Below are 14,784 nucleotides of genomic sequence, written 5' to 3'. Positions count from 1 at the left end.
CAACCACAAACTTGACAAGCTAGCTGACTTTGTTCATGTCCAAAAAGAGAATATGGTTTTAAAATAGGCAATATAAGCTAGCCAGCATTTATGGAGCTTTTGTTGTGTGCCAGGCATTGTTCCAAGATCATTGGAACATTTACCTGATCTTTGTATTTGATCACCCCAGCAACACCACGGATATGTATTAATACTATTCTTAGCCCTAACTTAAGAGTTTGAGGAAACTGCAGTACCAGAGAAGTTTAGTAACTTGCCCTTTGCCACACAGCAAGTAAGTAGCAGAGCTGAGAATCAAATACAGTCTAGCTCCAAAAAGCCCTCTCTCCACTGTTATCCTGTATTTTTCCTGCCAATTACAGTGTATATAAAGAATCCTGACTTGAGGCACTTAGCATGCAAATAGAGGATGTTTCTCATTCCCCACCCCCAGTTACTCTCCAATAATATCTTTAATGACTTCTTAATTATTCCAGTAATCTAGACCTGTTTTTGTTTGTTTAACTGCACAGAATCAAGTCTTCCTTAATGCCTCCCACAAGCAGAGGGTGGCGCCCCATGGACCATTCTGAGATGTCACCTGTCCCCTTCTCTGTGGGCCCGGGGAGAGGACAAAGCAGGAAGGGAGGGAGGGAACATCCTCTTAGCCTGCACACCGCTCTCCCCCGAGGTGGCCTCGGACCCCTCCCCTTCTTCGAGTCCTTCTGCTGAGGGGCCTGGGTCAGGTGCGGCCACCAACATCACAGTTCTGCCAGCACGGCCCCAGCCGTGGGAAGTTCAGTGACACCTCTCCTCATGCAGAAAGCGGGGACAGAAAGCGGGGACTGGGGCCTTCTGGCTTCTGCACTGGGCCATGGCCAAAATCTGGACAGATTCCTGCACCGCCCCCCCCCCGTGACTGTGCCAGACACCTGTCCCACACAGCGACCCTGAGGCAGAGCGCCAGGACACCCCCATTTCAGATACGGTTCAGCACCTTCCCCAAGGGCGCCACTCTAAGGGGCCGATGGCGCTAGAGCTCCAATGGCATCCCCCTGATGTGGGTCAGGGAGAGGGGAGGGGTGGTGGGGGGAGAGAAACCAGTCACAACCAGTGGTGTCTTAGATAATCAGTGGGTTTCTAGGTCCTCCATAGCAGAGACTAGTTCCAAAACTTCTCCATCTGCCCCTGCACCATGGCCCAGCTTAGCACTGCCCACCCCGCAGGCCTGACTCACTGACCATCAGGAGGAATGTGGAGGAGCTGGCGCCTTCTCACTCTGTGCTGCTACGTACATATATATCTTTGGCCACACCATCCTGCTTGTGGGATCTTAGTTCCCCAGCTAGAGATTGAACCTGGATCCTGGGCAGTAAAAGCACCGAGTCCTAACCACTGGACAAGCAGAGAATTCCAATGCTGCTATGCACATTTAAAACTAGCAAAAGCCATATCTCCCATCACCCGTCCCTTCTACCAAACCATCTCCACCTTCAATGACACCATCTCCATTTCTCACTATCAGCCTTTTATCACAAGACCATCCAGAGTTGTCTGAGTCTGAAAAATTAAATTCAGTCATTCAGTCATTCAGTTAAGCATGTGCTGAGCACATGTGGTAGCAGACTCTGAGCTCAGCCGTAAGGATTCCAGCATAAAAGAGATACTAGGGTCTTATCCAGCCTCAAAATTAGAGGAACCTCTCTTTCAAGTGACAGTCCCACCATGCGGTGAGTCTCAACAATTCAAATAAAAAATCCAGTGAGAACAGTAAAAAGGGTGGCCCCCTTGGTTGCCACTCTTTCTTTGGTGGTAAAATTCCTTTAGAAACGGAAGGAGGAGGGAGAACTGGAGATGCGCAGGCCAGCAGCTGCTCAGGTCCCAACCTGCCCCTAACAAGATGCTTCCTGATCTCACCTAGAATGTGAGTGAACAGATAAATCAGGTTAGGATGATCCCCTCAAGCATCGCAACCCTCCCCTGGGGGAGAGGCAGGTGTATCACAATGATGTCAGCTTCTGTCACTTATCAAAGGTCTACCACATGACAAGCATTGTATGGCCCCCTTATAGACATGATCTCTAACTGGCAACAGCCCCCCAGCTAGGTCTGACCATCCCCACTTTACAGCAAAGGGAGCCAGGCTCAGAAGACTGGAGAGAGCCCCGTGGCCAGGCTGGTGAGGGCTGGAGCCAAGAGCCCAGCCGCCTGGCGCTGGCTATGCTTCTCCAATCAGATTTCCTGGGCGCCCCCTAGATCAGTGGATCAGAATCTCTGTGAAAAGAGCGCTGGATCACCCCCACTGCAATCCTAATGATGTCCAGGTATAGGCAGCTGGGGGACCCCTTGGTGCGGTTGAGTATGGAGCTATTCTTGACCTTGTCCAAAGAATAATATGTCAAGAGTCTGAGGGAAGGTTTGAAATGTTTTCCCATGAAAATCTTTGAAAAAAGCCCAAGCTTCCATATACCTGAAGTTGTACAAAGAAACTATTTTTTTAGTAGTTTTATTTCAAATTTTTCAAAAGGAACCTGGTCTCATGAAGAATTCACTTGGTGTCACACCAGGCATTATAGTCAACAAGGAACTGGAACCATTTGGGGTATTTTCTCTATCTCCCTCTTAGAGACAGCTCTGTTCCTTGAAGGAGAGCAGGCAAAAATGACTAGGTCTTCCATGGAAGAGTGTGGAAGACCAAGGAGATGGCTCTGTCGGTTGAATTTATTTATGATTGAAAATATCTGTGTTCTAAGCAAGTAACATAAATGGCTGTCCATAGGATGCTTCATTTACTATCTAGCAAATCAATATCAGCAAAGGCAGACTGGCAAGGAAGCAGGTTGGCAACCTCAGAATTAGCCAATGGTATGAGAAAAAGATAATCCAGATCCTTAGTATCTAATGAGTTTAAAGTGGCAAAAATATTCACTATTTTCAAGTAAGTTTTTCTTTTAATTTAACTAATTGTGTTTTAATTAATAATCTGCAAGAACAATGAACTGTCAGTTTATTTATAGATTTCTCTCCAAATTAGTAATATATCCTCTTTCATAAAATATACGAGTGATTCTGTTAAATGGCTTTTCCCTGTATGAACCGAGCCTGTGTCTCCCTAAAGAGGCATTAATGCCTGGTAGCATTTACCAGAGGGTATAACAGAGGAGTACTTTGGAGAAATTAGAAACTTCCCAAGGACTTGTTATGAAAGCTCAGTTCCTTTAGAGTAATGGAAACGTCATAAATCACTCAGGTTTAGTTTTGCCCAAGGATGGCGTGAAGACTGGCCGAACCCCTGAGGCCGCTGCCAGCTCTTTAGCAATTAGTCTGGCACAGTCTCCAGGCGGATTTAAAGACGACCAGCTGCTAGCAAGCATCAGGGTAAATGCGGGATCCGCTTCCTGCGCTGCCAGCCTAGCGCCTGCGAGAGCAGACAGGACGGCCAAACTCTAGCCCAGTTCCAGGATGTTCTGTGCTGACCTGTGCTCCCAGGTCAATGCTCTGACTCCCGCAGGCAGTGAGTGTCAAGGTGGGGGAACTGGCAAGGACCTGGGCTGGGCAGTGGGTCTGAACACCCGACCCCGCCTCACGTCTGGACAGGGCTGCAGTCTGACACGGCCCAGCACGCAGTACCATGTCCAAGAGGAGGTTGGGCGGCTCCCACAGAGTATAGAGCTTTCTAGCTCAGATGCTACCCCCCTGGCCTGCTGTTCTGTGTACCAAAGATGCTTCATCCTTAAGCAGAGTTACAGCTAGAGCTGGGATGCTGTCATAGGCTGAAAAAACAACCCCTGAAAAGATATCCGTATCCTAATCCTGGAATCTGCAGACGTTTTCTTACACAGCAAGAAAGAGGTAGGGGCAAAAAAGCTGGGAGGCTGGTGTGATTAAGTTAAGGATCTTTAGATGGTGGGGGGTAGGGGTGGTGGGCATGGTGGTGATCCTAGACTGTCTGAGAGCAGGGTTGTCAGGGAGACTCAATGCAATCACATGTATCCTCGTAAGAGGAGGGAGAGGGAGATTTAACACACACAGAAGAGAAGGTTGCATGAAAGTAGAGCAGAGAGAGAATTGGGGATGCCGGCCTTGGAGACTGGAGGGGTGTCAAGTCAAGGACTACACTGCCACCAGAAAACAGAAGAGGCAAGAAGCAGATTCTCCCTGAGAGCTTCCAGGGGGAGGCCCGCCCCATGATACTGATCCCAGCTTTCTGCCTGCAGAACGCTGAGGGACTACATTCCTGTTGTTTTAGGCCGCTGAGTTTAGGGTAATTAGTTGTAGCATCCCCAGGAGACTAACACAGACGCACGGATGTAGAAACTGGCACACCTGCCGTGGGGTCCAGCCGGCACACATGAGGGTGGCTGCTATTCCCTCCCAGGGCTGGGGTGCTGTTCACTCTGGGGGCCATGTGGTCTTCCCTTCTGACGCAGACCTGTGGTTCTCTATACAACCCCAAGGTCCATTGGGCCGCTTACCCCCCATGCCCTCAACCTAATAAATTCAAATCATTTAAAATCATGGAAGCAATCTAAATCATCACATGTGGATGAGGAGTAACGTTTAGAAGAAGAAACGAGATGGTCTTTACCCTCTGATTAGTTCTGTTACCCCATTTTACAGATGCGGAAACTGGGACCTGGAGGAGTTAGTCGGCTAGTCGTGAACCAAAACCAAAACATCTAAGACACGTTCTCTAAAACAATAAAAGCCCCGACAGCACCCCTTACCTCTAGGCCAACACGAACTGAAACAGCATATATATCCAAGAAGCATTGCTTCTGGTGTATGGCAAATTAATTTGATGATTAATCCTGTTCAGCCTTGTTTATGTGGCTATTGTTTTGAGCTGCCTTTTAAATATTGTATCATTATTTCATCTTTGGTTCATTTATCAACTTATTCCTCCATCCAGATTGTACATGCCTCCACAGTAGCTAGCACAGGACTTTGCTCATAGCTAGTGTTCAAGAACTACTTATCTCTGTCCTGAAGAGCCTACCAGCTATTCTGTAAGCCCCAGTGTAATTCCACTTTCTTACAGGTGAGACCGCAAGAGCAGATCAGAGCCCATCGGTTCCAGGGACAGCAGCACAGCCAGTCACTGTGACGCAGGTCCCGGGGACTACCGCCATCGAGGCCACCCACACCATCTTGCCAAAGCCCTCCCCATCTGCAGGCTCAACCACCAGCAGCCTCCGACCACAGCCCGTGGGCCAGAGAAGCAAGGACCTGGGTCAGTAGGTAGACTGTATGTTGCCATGGGCTAGAAAAGTGGGAGACTGGGTTTTTAGGGTCAACAGCTTGTATGAATGCCCATGCATGGAGTTTTGAGCTGGGTAAGGGAAGAACTCCGGAGACCTGGGCCGGGGGTGTGCGCCGTGTCTTCCCATATTGAAGGGGTAAATTGAGCTCATGATAATTCAAAACTGAACTGAAAGCTAAGCAAACTATGTAGAAGGACTTAATACAGATTTGAAAATAGGACTGCTGTTAATCATACTTTGGAACGTAGAATATTATGTGAAACTTTCCCATTGCAAAATCTCCATTTCTCCAAAAGCTCAGCTGGAGGGCTAATAGACTCCTGTGTAAACACTGTTGGGTTCTAAGGGACAAACTGAATACTCCTGGAAGTCTTCAAATATCAGAAGCAAGCAACAACAAAAAAGAATCCCTTTAAGAAAAGTCAGCTCAAGTTTTTATTTCTTTTCTGACTGCTTTTTGTCTTACCACTTGTATCCATGTCTTAAATCGTGTTTTAGGTTTTACCAAAGTCCAGTTTATGGAATTAATCTTGGTATTACATCGAACACAACCTTAGGAGCCCATTGGATAATCCAAACAACAGCTTACACAGTCTTCGATGTTAGGCACCCTGGGCAATGAGCATCTATCTCATTTCTAAAGGTCCTCTGGCAAGAGGGTAGGAAATTCCACAGAGCGGGTGTCGCTGTGTCTAGGATACTTCTAAATATCTCCCACCTGGTATCACTTTTTGCTTCTAGGAGGAAGTGCCCAGGACTGGGTCTTTTCAGCCTCACCTCCAGCTTCCAAACATCGCTGCCACATAGCATGGCCCTTCCCTCTTCCCTGTCAGAGCCCAGCTCTCTAGTCATCTTTCTAGTCAACAAGTCCAAACACGTTCCGTGTGCTAGACATTCTTCTAAGCCCCTGACAAATATCAGCCTATTAAATCCTCAAGACAACCCTATAAAGCAGATACAGTGCTTCTAATTTGATTAATTCACCGTATTGAGGAAGAAACTGGCCCCCAGTCACCCCGAAGGGAAGCCGCAGAGCCGGGCTCCAAGACCAGCAGCCCGCTCTCCCGTGACGCTGCCCCCGGCCCCGGCGACAGGAGCCATCTCCACCGTGAACAGACACCCACGGCCCTCACCGTGTGGCGCAGAGGCTGAGGCCTGGCCTGCCTGGACACGGACAGGGTGACAAGATCAGAGGGTCTAGACACAGCCAACTCCCGCTCTGATTAGTCATAAACAGTCACAGAATGCACAGCCCATTCTCTGCCTGTGCCAGGCACCCTGCACGCATTATTTTAATCTTCCCAACAGTTCTATAAAATAGGAATTATTATTATTCCATCCGATGCATGGCTCACGGAAGAAGCTATAACCTAAAGTTCCCAAATACAAATACCACAAAAATCATTTCTGAAATATATTAACACACTACCCCATCCTCTTGATTCTTTTAAAGACTTGTGAGTAGCTGAGTGAGTTGCTTGCTCCTGGTGTCTCCTTAGAGGATGGCAATTTTTACATAACACATTTAATTAAGCCTGGGGCCTATTTACTTTGCTACACTGGGAGCTTGGAAATCCTGTTACAAGTTGGGCCTGTGCTTGTGGAAAACCTCAAGCAACTTGAAGCAGTGGCTCCCAGCCTGGCAAAGCCTCCTTATTCCTGGCCTGGGGACACAAGCTTTGGGCAGCGGCCTTGCAGCCCGTCAGCGTTTGCTCTTCATCCCGGTCCAGCACCCACGTCCGTGCTGCCCCACAGACTCCTAGACAAATATCCAGGCCAAGCGCTCTGTGTAGCCTGCGCCCTAATTGCTACGAGAGGAGCCAAACTGGGGAGGGAGACAGGAAGAGAGGACTTTTCAAAACATGAATGGTTTACTCAAAGGATTTTCTGTAGGAATGAAGAAGAGTGAAGATTCATGTTTGAATGCCTATGTCTTTTTTTTTTTTTTAAATAACAGCCTTCTTGAGATACTTTTTGTCTACCGTACAATTCACTCATTTAAAATATTCAGTTCAATGATTTTCAGTGTACTCAAAATAGTGCGACCATCACCACAGTCAGTTCTAAAACATTTTCATCACCTCAAAAAGAAACCCCACACTCACTGACAGTCAATCACCACGTCCCCCTAAAGGCCTCCCCCACTGGCCCTAGATAACCACCAATCTACTCTCATGAATGTCTATCCTAATGCTTGGCTGTAGATATTCACTGTGATATTTTAGCCCAAGTGTACTAAATAATATTTAACATATAGATGGCTTATTTCTTCAAATAGCTGAAAATATTCTATTAAATTATGAGAGCAACTCTCCTGCTGATGGACAAGTCAGGCGCTACTGATGATTTAAGTGATTTTTTTTTCCCTTCATATATGTGACTGTAGTCAAAAGATTCTAGAAGTGACTGTAGATGGGGCGCTGAAACAAAACCTAATTCATGTATTCATTCAAAAGCATTCCTTGAGTGCCCACTGTGTGTCAGGCGCCATTCCAGGGTCTTGGGCTATGTCAGTGAACATATCCTACCAAGATCCCCCAAGACCCCTGCAGCAAGACACCTAAGAAGTGTGAGGCAGAACAGGAGCCGCCCGCTTTTGGGAGTCTCAGAGTCATCTTTGCTCTCTGTTGACAAGAGCTGCCTTTCAGACCAGACACAGGCATGGGAGGGAATCCAGGAGAGTCGAAACTTTGCAGGAAGAAAAGAAAGGGGCTCTCTCAGCTCATGAAGAGAAGCTGATGCATGTGGCAGGACTCCCAGGAAGATGGGGCTGGACACCAAGGTCACATCTCAGCCTCTTAACTGACCTGCAGTTGTGCAAACCTAACAAGACAGAGAAGAGTACAGAACAAGAGAAGCCTGGGGCTTCTTGGGGGAGCCAAGACCTAGAGTGACAGTGACTCAGAGCGGAGGCGAGACTGTTCATGGGAGAGGCCAGTGGGGTGGGAATGTCACACCTAGTGGAGCCAGGCAGACTGCTGCTTCCCAGGACCAGAGGGGGCAGGTTGGAGAACAAGGTTCAGCATTATGCTGAGGAAAGGGCTCTGGAAACAGTGGACGATGCCTTAGGTCCAGCAGCAGGGTCCACTGAATCTACTACAGTTTGGAAGGTGGAGTGTGGCTTCGCCCAGCATTGTTTTCTGGTCAGGTTTATCTCAAGAAGCGCCCGGGATGCCTCAGCCAATCTAATTACACAGCATCAGATGTGGCCACACTGAAGGGTAAACACCAGAGGGGAGCAGAGCGCCACCTGGTGGAAGGGCTGGTGACACACCTTTCTACTCCAAGCCACCCCCTGACCACTGTCCCCTAAGGAAGAAGTGGTGAAACCTGGGAAAGGAAGGAACAAGTATGTATAAAAAGCCCGACCCTTCCACGTGCAATTTCCCTTCTCACCTACATGTATCTCATCTCTGAATGTTTATCTTCCTTAAGGTATCAGGAGAAGATTTTTCTTAAAATCCAGTCTTATAAAACAGTAAGACAAACATTCCAAAAGAAAAATAGGTGAAGGTTATGACCAGGCAGGCCATGAAAGAAGAACTACAAATAGCCAATAAATATAACAGATGTTCACCAGGAATCAAATACACTCAAAGTAAACAGTAAGGTGTCAGTTTTCACCAAGTCACATGGGAAATTGATAAAACACGGTTTGGGCAACAGTGTAGAGAAATGACCCAGCATTTGCACTTACAGGAATATATCCTAAGATAATTATCAGTCAAAGTCAAAAGAAGCCTGGACATAGATGTTGTTCATGATAGGAAAATAAGTGGAGACAATTTAATTGTCGATTGTCAGAATGGTTAAAAAGTCACTACGCAGCTATTAAAATATGCACACTTACTGACAAGAGAAGATTGGAATGTGACAGGTTGTTAAGTCAAAGAAGCAGGCTACAAAATAGGATGGCTACCAATCTCATGTGTTATAATTATGTTTTGCACATGAGAATATGTGCATAGAAAAAGGAATAGAACACTGTATACCAAAATTGTAAACCAGCCACTGCTGGATAGAGGGATTGCAGATGATTCTTTACTATCCATAGTGGATATGGTGGTAGTGAGCACGTGTTCACTTTATAATTAGAAAACAGAACTATTTTGAGTTTGTGTCCAAATAATTGGAACAAGAAAGCAGAGACATCACTTTGCCATATAGCCCAAGGTCCATATAGCCCAAGCTATGGTTTTTCTAGTAGCCATGTGGAAAAGGCAATGGCACCCCACTCCAGTACTCTTGCCTGGAAAATCCCATAGATGGAGGAGCCTGGTGGGCTGCAGTCCATGGGGTCGCTAAGAGTTGGACATGCCTGAGCGACTTCCCTTTTACTTTTCACTTTCATGCATTGGAGAAGGAAATGGCAACCCACTCCAGTGTTCTTGCCTGGAGAATCCCAGGGACGGGGGAGCCTGGTGGGCTGCTGTCTATGGGGTTACACAGAGTCGGACACGACTTAAGTGACTTAGCAGCAGCAGTAGCCATGTATGGATGTGAGCATTGGGCCATTAAGAAGGCTGAGTGCTGAAGAATTGACACCTTTAAACTGTGGTGCTGGAGAAGACTGTTAAGAGTCCTTTGGACAGCAAGGAGATCAAACCAGTCAATCCTAAAGGAAAATCAGTCCTGAATATTCATTGGAAGGACTGATGCTGAAGCTGAAACTCCAATACTTTGGCCACCTGATGCGAAGAACTGACTCATTGGAAAAGACCCTGATGCTGTGAAAGATAGAGGGTAAGAGGAGAAGGGGGCGACAGAGGATGAGATGGTTGGATGGCATCACCAACTCAATGGATGTGAGTTTGAGCAAACTCTGGAAGATAGTGAAGGACAGGGAAGACTGGCATGCTGCAGTCTTCACAAAGTCACAAAGTGACTTTGAGGGGGTCACAAAGTGTCAGACACAACTTAGCAACTGAACAATTAACAACAACAATTGGAACAAAGACAAAAGGAATGAAAAGTTACGGTGGATAAACTTGATTCTAAGAAAAACTGATGTTTTCCCATGACCTCTTATCTCTCCCCTTCCATGAAACTTGGTTCTTTCCCTCAGCCAGTTTTTATGTCGTCCCTTTCCCCCCAAAACAGACTGCAGCTCTCCTCACAGAATCTCCCTTCTCCCTCTGCCCTTTTAAAAACCTTGCTTCAGAAAAATTGCCTGGTGAATAATGAATGCTGAAATGTATTCAATTCTCCCACAGAGTAATTAAGGATAACCCATTGTGTACCCTTAAAAATGACTGAAAGCTAATGCTATTTGCATCAATACCATGTTAATGCAGTTTAAGCAAACTGCTAAATGTTAAATGACATTTCTATTGAGGAATTACTGTAACCCCCTCAGGAGAGGCACAGCTGAATTATTATAAGAATAATGAAGTATAAAGAAATATGGCACTTTAGGAAAAGATGCTTTGACAGTTGTGGAATGCAAGGGCTACTGTTACCTGGAATTTTCAGTCAGCGTTTTCAGTTAAATCCTTTTCTTCCCCTCATTTCAATGACCCCTCCAGAGCAGGTTCAGGCCACCCAAGGACAAAGCTTTACTTTGGTTCTGACCTTGGTAATATCTTGCTAGGATGGATCATGGAAAGAATGAGAAGAGTTAAATTAAAATTCATGCTCTGGCCAGTCAAACGTCATTACAGATCTCTGGTCCACCACCACCTACAAATCAAAAAACCTTTTCACTCAGTCATGTCCGACTCTTTTCGATTCCGTGAACTGTAGCCCATCAGGCTCTTCTGTCCCTGGAATTCTCCAGGCAAAAATACTGGAGTGGGTTGCCATTTCCTTCTCTCAGGGATCTTCCCAAGCCAGGGATCAAACCCGGGTCTCCTGCATTGCAGGCCACTACCTATATTAACAGCCAAAATAGCCCCCAAGCTAATCCAGGTGAGAACCTGAGCTCACCTTTCTAGCTACTGGAGGAAGTTAAGCTTGTTTACATGGAGGTTGTCTTTCCAAATCCTTGTCATTTGACTCAGATTTGAACAGAAATCATTAAACCAGATATGTCAACAAAAGATACTGCTCAAGGGCCCAACTTGTAAGGAAGCCATTAAATAAGCAAAGCGCCACTCCCTTGAGGCAATTTTTTGGAGATTGTAATAGAAATTCCTAAGGATTCAGTGACTAGGCTCTTATAAACTTGAAAAGGGATACTCTCTGGGGTTTATCCTTGAGGAACTTGAGTCAAAGAAGCCTTTATCATTTCCCAGGAAAGGTCAGAGCCAATTTTGCTCGAGTACTTCTGTGACACAGGGAACAGAAATCATCCTTTCTCCTCCAGCAATTCTCCTATGAATCATGACACTCCCTGGCTCCCTTTTTTTCACTTCTGTGTGCATCCCTTCAAGGTTTTGTTGCAGGAAGGGGGGCCCCTTCCAGGGCCCGAAACTGGGCTCTTGTCTAACACTCAGAAATGAATTGTCCGAGGAGACACATGTGCTGACAAAGCATAGATTTTATTGGGAAGGGCACCCGGGTGGAGAGCAGTGGGTAAGGGAACCCAGGAGAACTGCTCTGCTGCGTGGCTCGAAGTCTTAGGTTTTATGGTGATGGGATTAGTTTCCAGGTTGTCTTTGGCCAATCATCCTAATTCAGAGTCTTTCCTGGTGGTGCACGCATCGCTCAACCAAGATGGATGCTAGCTAGAGGGATTCTGGGAAGTGGAACGACACATGGTGTCTCCTTTTGACCTTTCCCGAACTCTTCCGGTTGGTGATGGCTTATTAGTTCCACATTCCTTATCAGGATCTCCTGTCATAAAACAACTCATGCAAACGGTTACTATGGTGCCTGGCTGGGATGGGCAGTTTCAATCAACGTGCTTCCCCTAACAGTTTGGCCCAGGAAATGGGGATGCAGATACATGAAACAAGTTCTTTTCTCTGAGAGGCTGTTGAGGCCTGCAGAGATGAGAAAGGAGAATCTAGCCTGGTTAGATGCTTTCCACAAACTCTGCCTGGGGCCTGGGCCATGAGCTGACAGACTTAACAGACAGTTGGCTTTACAGCCTCAGAACACAAGGAAGGAGAAGAGTCCAGGCCTTTCTCTTGCTAGAGGTACCTGTCCTCCACATGTTAAAAGATTCCTTGAGATTGCAGACTTTGTTTTGCTTTGATGCCAGATGGGAGCAGGGGCTCCAAGGAGTCCACTGGACAGACTGAGAGCTTCTATGCCTTCCCAATTGCCTGTTTGCCAACGTACATGCTGAGGTTCAGGACAAAAGGCTTAAGAATTAGATCTCTGGGCAGGCCAAGGACTCCAAGGCCACTTTAGACCTTAACAGGCCCGGGGGACTAGTCATTCAGGCAGTCAAACATGGGGCACGGCTTCCTTTTGTGCTGTTGGCCTTCTCTGCAACCCCAAAGTACAGCCAACCACAGAGAGGAAGGCTGACTTCCAGGGAAAATCTGAATGAGGGGCACTTTCATCAGGGGGCAAAAAAAAGAGAAGAAAACAGATTGCTGATTGCATGTTAATCAGCTGATCCTGTTTAATCCCACCCCCTGGGGTATCCAAAGGCAGGAGTCTCTGAAGCCAGAAACCTGGCAAGGCTGCGGGCTGCTTCCCACCCTTGCTCTGCTGCACCTACAAACACCGTCCCCTGCACAGTGCTGGCCCCTGCAGCTCGGTCATGCCCAGCTTTTAACCTCTAATAACCATCTCTTTGCTCTGTCCGATCTCAGTGTCCCTTCTCAGTGTCAGAGGTATATCTCTACCAGTCAGGATGCCCTGGGGCTCCCAGGGGTTTGGGACTGCTGGAGAGTTCCCTCATTTGGGCAGCCTAGGCCCCATCCTGCCATCCCAGGACCTGCCTCTGGGACAAAGTGCAAATGCCCAGACACACCATGAGAGTCAGACTTGGCTTGGGGGGGTGATGGCAACGAGGCACTTATTCGACTTCTGGCTCCTGTTTCTTCCTGCCCAACAACCCAAGACTGCTTTTTAGCATTTGATCCCATTCCCTTTTCATAACCTTTTATAGCCTTACTGCCTGGGTCTCCAGCCCTGAGCCTCCCTTTCTCAACCGTTCTCTTTGTGCTCCTAGTAACTAAGACTCCATCCCACTGACCACACTGATGGTCCCAGCTCCTTTATCCCTCAAATCCTACTCTTTTCGGCTGCTCTTCCCACTCCACTATCACCTCTGCAACTTTGCTCTGAGCACTCACACCCTCCCGTGGGCCAGAGCACCCTGCCTTGTGGCTTCTGCTTGCCCAAAGTACTTAGTTCAGTTCAGTTCAGTCCGACTCTTTGCAACCCCATGGACTGCAGCATGCCAGGCCTCCCTGTCCTTCACCAACTCCCAGAATTTACTCAAACTCATGTCCATTGAGTCAGTGATGCCATTCAACCATCTCATCCTCTGTCATCCCCTTCTCCTCCCACCTTCAATCTTTCCCACCATCAGGATCTTTTCCAATGAGTCAGTTCTTTGCATTAGGTGGCCAAAGTATTGGAGTTTCAGCTTCAACATCAGTCTTTCGAATGAATATTTGGACTGATTTCCTTTAGGATGGACTGGTTGGATCTCCTTGCAGTCCAAGGGACTCTCAAGAGTCTTCTCCAACACCATAGTTCAAAAGCATTAATTCTTCAGTACTCAGCTTTCTTTATAGTCCAACTTTCACAACCATACATGACTACTGGAAAAACCATAGCTTTGACTAGACGGACATTTGTTGGCAAAGTAATGTCTCTGCTTTTTAATATGCTTTCTAGGTGGGTCATAGTTTTTCTTTCAAGGAGCAAGTGTCTTTTAATTTCATGGCTGCAGTCACCATCTGCACTGATTTTGGAGCCCAAAAGGATAAAATCTGTCACTGTTTCCACTGTTTCCCCCTCTATTTGCCATGAAGTGATGGGACCAGATGCCATGATCTTAGTTTTCTGAATGTTGAGCTTTAAGCCAACTTTTTCACTCTCCTCTTTCACTTTCATCAAGAGGTTCTGGTGCTCAGGCCTGCACAAATCTCAAAGCCCGGAGCTAGCTCCTGCAGATAGGGGAGCCACTGGCACATGGGATCTTCACCTGACTCTCAATTCTGATAAAATCATGCATATCAGATAGTCAGCCAACTTCTCAGCTAGAAAATCATCAGATCATAGAACTGGGAAGAACTGTATAAAGCGTGTCTGGTCCGTATGTTTGCAACGAACAGCTCAGCAATGACTCTTTTGAACTGCAAGGTAGCTAGATCAGGGACTGTAACTCGCTCCAGTTTTCTCATCCTACCCATTTTCAGTCTTTTATGTGTTGGTGTTTCAGATTAGTTCAGAAGTCTTATTTTTAACCTTCTATGTACTTTCGTGACTTCTGTCCTGTAATCACAGCCCATTAAAATATTTACTCAATGCCACATTGAAAAAATAAAATGATGTGGATCTGATCTGATTTCCCACCAAACAAGTGAATCCCTTGTGATGTGGCAGACAGAGGCCTAGCCCTGTGTTTTTTTGTTGTTTAGTCACTCAATCGTGTCTGACTCTTTTCGACCCCATGGACTATATCCCACCAGTC

The 14,784-nt window shown here is 46.7% G+C and overlaps 1 protein-coding gene across 4 annotated transcripts in view; it reads left to right on the top strand.

Annotated features, from left to right (window-relative positions):
* Positions 1-14,784, top strand: part of VIT (vitrin) — a 118,847-nt gene that overhangs the window by 63,851 nt on the left and 40,212 nt on the right. For all 4 annotated transcript variants that reach the window (XM_043918246.1, XM_043918245.1, XM_043918247.1 and 1 more), the window contains one exon: positions 5,021-5,212. In XM_043918246.1, coding sequence (XP_043774181.1) covers positions 5,021-5,212 — 192 coding nt within the window. The remainder of the gene's footprint in view (positions 1-5,020; positions 5,213-14,784) is intronic.

This window comes from Cervus elaphus, chromosome 11 (assembly GCF_910594005.1).
Source record: "Cervus elaphus chromosome 11, mCerEla1.1, whole genome shotgun sequence".
NCBI classification, from domain to species: domain Eukaryota; kingdom Metazoa; phylum Chordata; class Mammalia; order Artiodactyla; family Cervidae; genus Cervus; species Cervus elaphus.
Note: the sequence above shows the minus strand (reverse complement) of the source record. Positions and strands in the feature narration are given on the sequence as shown.